The following is a 4,876-nucleotide window of genomic DNA, read 5'->3' as shown; positions in this document are numbered from 1 at the left end:
TGGATATACTGTGACATCTCAGGCTACAAGAACATCTCTTGCAAAGTTTGCAAGTTTGGCACTGGAGCAGAGCCTGCTACATGTTACACAAATCCGAGAACTGGGCATGTGTACGGAAACACTGTACCATAATGGCAATGGTGCTGACGTAAACTGCAGTAACCGGACCGAAAAATTAAGTAGCTATCTGTGTCATTTCAGTGCTTAATTGATTTGTTGGCACTGATGTATACTCATGTAATGGTAATGGTTTTATTTCATTTGAACATGTATCAGATTACAATTGAGTGCATCCCATAATCAGTTCCCAGTTCCACATGTCCAAAAGGAGTAGGAAGAAGCAAAGCTTATTAAATCCTACCCCTCCATCTGGTACTTTTACAATCAGTAACTGTTACATTTGTTCACTTCCTGCTTTCCATAATACAGTTTGTTTTTTTTCTTTTTTTAAAATTTTTATTGTTTTATTTTTTTATAATATAATAATATTTTATAATATTTGCAGAAAATTTTATATTTTTATAATAATATTTTTATTTATTTATTTTTTGTCCCTTACCGAAGTAGGAGGTGATATGGCCATACAATGACATAATGGGTACCATAGTAACCATCAATATAGAACATTCATTCATTCATTCATTTTCTACCGCTTTTCCTCACGAGGGTCGCGGGGATGCTGGAGCCTATCCCTATTAACCCTATTAACCTAGCATGTTTTTTGGAATGTGGGAGGAAACCGGAGTACCTGGAGAAAACCCACGCATGCGCGGGGAGAACATGCAAACTCCACACAGAGATGGCCGAGGGTGGAATTGAACCCTGGTCTCCTAGCTGTGAGGTCTGCACGCTAACCACTTGACCGCCGTGCCGCCCGTCACACGAACAGTTTTAACCCAAAACATTTGTACGCTAATGCGTTCAGATAAAGTGACTTATTTTAATGCATCCATACGTAGTCTGATATTCTTCTACATAAAACTTCAGATCTTCACATTAGACGCTAAACATGAAAGACACGGATTTAGAATATTCAGAAGTCCTTATTTGTGTACATGAAGAGGAGGAAACAGAACAGGATGACATGTGAGAGAACACGTAAACATGGATGTTGTCTGTCCACGTCATGTGAACCATTCCGGCCATCAGTAGTTTATTTTATCTCTTTCAAATATCCCAAAAGTGTCTCTGTTGTTCCCTCGGTGCTAATGATTTATCTGGAACACAAATAAACATGTCGTCATGTTCTTACAAAGAAACTCTTTGCATGCAAGTCAGGCGTACGGAACCAAGACTCTTACGGTGGTAAAATGGACAGTGCAGATGATGGCAATGATGAGGAGGCCGATGATGATGGAGGCGATGGCGACGTAAAGAGCATTCTTGCCTAACCGCCTGGACCCGTCATAGTCGCCGTTGTAATAGCTGCTCCTAGACTGAAAACACAATAAAACCTTATGAAAACAGTTTTGGAGACTATAATGTAAAAAAATATATAGTTTTGGTTTACATGTTATTTGTATTTAGTTCTTCTTTTATCACAGTTAATTAGTTCTCGACTCGACTGTGATAAGTTAATTTATTCAGCCTATCCCAGCTGTCTTCGGGCAAGAGGCGGGGTACACCCTGGACTGGTGGCCAGCCAATCACAGGGCACATATAGACAAACAACCATTCACACTCACATTCATACCTATGGACAATTTGGAGTCACCAATTAACCTAGCATGTTTTTGGAATGTGGGAGGAAACCCACGCATGCACGGGCAGAACATGTGGAGAATTGAACTCGGGTCTCCTAGCTGTGAGGTCTGCGCGCTAACCACTCGACCGCCGTACAGCCCGTCACAAGTTAATTTCAGGAATATTTTCATAGTCAGAGCATAGAAAACCTGTTTCTAAATACAGTTTTTAAAATTATTAGAGCTCTCTGGACACTAAATAACACCTCCATATTAGGGTTGGGCGATATTTATCAAAACATTTCATAAGGCCTGGTAAAACTAAGACTTTCCCGGTATCCTGGGTGCTTGTGTCTGGATTCTATTGCCTTCCTGAAAGTTATACTTGAAATTTATCTTTTCACAAAAAGCCGTCTTTGGTTGAGAACTGATATTTTTGCCCGAAACGTACCAATGTTCCACTGCTGATTAGTAAAGAACGGAAAAAAGTAGAAACCAAATGTTTTTTTCTAGTGAAAGATGACAGTCTAATCTTTGTTTTGGTACGTACCATATCCATATAGGACAAGAACACAACATTATTTTTGCCTTGAAAAATCAGTCAAAAATATCTAGCACTTTATCCAGTTCGGGAAATAGGAGAATTTTTACATATTCACACTTTTTAGAAAATGATAAACATTAATATTTCAAAGCGGGGTATATAAACATGGCTATGTAACTAGCAACCTAAGATAACATAACTGTAGCAGAAGGTGACTTAAACTACATACATTTTGTAAATTTGTAGGTTTGTCTTATGCATTTTCTTTACTGATATGAAACAAAACAACATGATTTATTAATAATATGGAAAGCAGGAAGTGAACAAATGTAACAGTTAGTGATTGTAAAAGTATCAGATGGAGGGGTAGTATTTAATAAAAAGCTTTGCTTCTTCCTACTCCTTTTGGACATGTGGAACTGGGAACTGATTATGGGATGCATTCAATTGTAATCTGATGCATGTTCAAATGAAATAAAATCATTAGCATTACCATAATATATTATGGAAAAACTGAGTGTGAAGCTGCAATAATCAAACAGCGATGTGGCGAGTGACCAAAGAACTTGTATTCTCATTTCATATACGGGTCTAAAAGCAAAAAAAGTTATGTAATGATACATATTTTCTATAGTCCTTACTTACCATAACAGAGCAGACCAGAGCAACAATATTGACAGGGTAGGCAGGACACAAACATGTTAGCATCGTTAAAAGAAGGTAACTTTTAAGCGGAGGTTCCTTTTCCTCTGTTGAGCTGTTGTCAAAACATTCACTCTCCCTGGGGGAACTTTTCATCTGTGGATTTAGAACCCCCAGAGCCATTTTGATGGAAAAATGGTAGGAAAAAAAATATGTCAAAGATGGTATAAAAACAAAAGAATTGCCTCGAAAAGATCCAATCCATGGGTCTCAAGTCGGTTGTGTTGGTAGTTGTAGTCCTAAATGGTGATAAGAGGAACTAGGACAGGTGAGAGAGAGAGACGGGTGAGGATCACTAACTCCTTTGGCCTCCATTCAGAGCCGAGATCCAACTCTCTTGACCACAGCCAAGGTCTCACATGGCCCCCCCCACGGCACACAGAAATAATCTCCCTCACTGGTACAGTTGCATTGAAGTGCTGAAATGACGTCAGCTTCCCTACTATCACATAAAAAAACAAACCACAGTGAGATACTTTATAATAATTTATTAGGATTTTAAAATTGAAAATATTTGCGGGGGAAAAAAAAAACAAGGAAATAAGAAAAGAACTGCTGTAAAGTAAAGCCCAAAACGTTATAACCTTGTGCAGCGCTACAAGCCCCTTTCCCTCGCCAAACCAGTCATTGAACTCATCATATACCAGGGGAGCAAGGTCTCAAAACAGAAAAATATACTTTTCTTTTTTTTTTTTATCGGAAAATAAGTCTTAATGCCGCAGAATAATCCACACGTCGTCACTTTGACCAATAATAGCACTATTTTCATTTTTTAGGTACAAAATAACTTATTGCTTTATTGTATGTTAAAAAGTTACAGTGTAGGTGTCCAGCAGTAGTTTTTTTTTATGTCACGTCCCAGATGGTCTGACAGAGGAACGAGAAAGGAAGTGGTTTCAAGTGTCTTGCTGGGCTTAACATTAAACAAGCTGCAGCGAGGAGGCTGAACAAACAGGTCACTTGTTTTTTTGTTTTTTTTTTGCATGATTTATTCCATCATTTTTTCACCTTCCAGCCAGAACCTGTGTCAGATCCCACTGGGACTAGACCCTGTTACATTTCATTTTCCCTGCTCAAACCCCCCTCTAATCCCCAATTAAACGGAGCAGCAATAGTATATAATTGACAGTAATATGGAGTACAAACCCATGAAGAGATGTGAGGGAAGCAGTGGAGAGAACAGTGAAACAAAATAAACAGGGCGATCATCATCATATCAGTACCAAACACAGGCAACCCAAAAAAAAAGCGTCGCCGGTTGCCAGAAGTAGTTCCATTATCATTTACCTTGATGTAAGCGCACTAGTACTCACTAGTACTCACGCACACTCAAGACGCAATCACATGCACCTTCCAAAAAGTGATAAGAACCAGAGCATTATTGTTGACGTTTTTCTACACATTCGTATTCTCACAGAATGTCCTTCATTTATTTTTCCACGGTAAAACACCGCATAAACACATAAAAAATGAAAAAATAGACCAAAAAAATTAAGAAAAAAAAAAAAAAGGAAGTCAAGTCAAATCCCCAACCTAACAAAGCCCTGATTTCTCCTGTATATAAGCGTGTAATTCCTCCATCATTATAGTCCATATCATAACTATAAGTAGCTGTCATGTCATGCAGATGCAGGGAATCTGTTTCACCGTCATTTATAAAAGGAAAAAAAATCATAGCTGCTGCTTCAATAAAAGCAAAGTTATGACTTATAAAAGAACATGAAGGCAAAACAAAGTCCTGGAAGTATTGCCCCCCCCCACCCCGACATCGCCACGCTGCTACAATGCTGGAGAAGACTGGCCCTGACGACGTTTACTCAGAGTTAGTTAGTAGTGAGATGACCACATATATAATATATAGGACTTCCAGTGAAATAGATGTTAACCCCACCCCCTTTTCCCCAAACCAGCCAATTACATGCCGGCTGGTTCAGTAGTTCCCAACCAA

At 38.7% G+C, this 4,876-nt stretch overlaps 1 protein-coding gene across 1 annotated transcript; it reads right to left on the bottom strand.

Annotated features, from left to right (window-relative positions):
* Nucleotides 1-876: 876 nt before the first annotated feature.
* LOC131108966 (transmembrane protein 233) lies at nt 877-4,831 on the bottom strand. The gene is made up of 3 exons (XM_058060486.1): nt 2,872-4,831; nt 1,302-1,436; nt 877-1,217 (listed from the first exon to the last, which is right to left on the bottom strand). Exons 1-3 carry the CDS (start codon nt 3,049-3,051, stop codon nt 1,206-1,208), a joined length of 327 nt encoding a protein of 108 aa, XP_057916469.1. The 5' UTR covers nt 3,052-4,831; the 3' UTR covers nt 877-1,205.
* Between the last annotated feature and the right edge of the window lie 45 nt (nt 4,832-4,876).

The sequence above is a fragment of the Doryrhamphus excisus genome, chromosome 1, assembly GCF_030265055.1.
Source record: "Doryrhamphus excisus isolate RoL2022-K1 chromosome 1, RoL_Dexc_1.0, whole genome shotgun sequence".
In the NCBI taxonomy this organism is placed as follows: Eukaryota; Metazoa; Chordata; class Actinopteri; order Syngnathiformes; family Syngnathidae; genus Doryrhamphus; species Doryrhamphus excisus.
The sequence above is the reverse complement of the archived record's forward strand: the minus strand, read 5'-3'. Positions and strand labels throughout refer to the sequence as shown.

Bases quoted from the DNA above. Each gene is read 5' to 3' on its own strand.
- LOC131108966 (XM_058060486.1), bottom strand. From the start codon at position 3,051: ATGGCTCTGGGGGTTCTAAATCCACAGATGAAAAGTTCCCCCAGGGAG. The intron at 1,437-2,871 runs GTAAGTAAGGAC...TTGTGTTTTCAG, and splicing joins CTCTGGTCTGCTCTGTTATG to TCTAGGAGCAGCTATTACAA.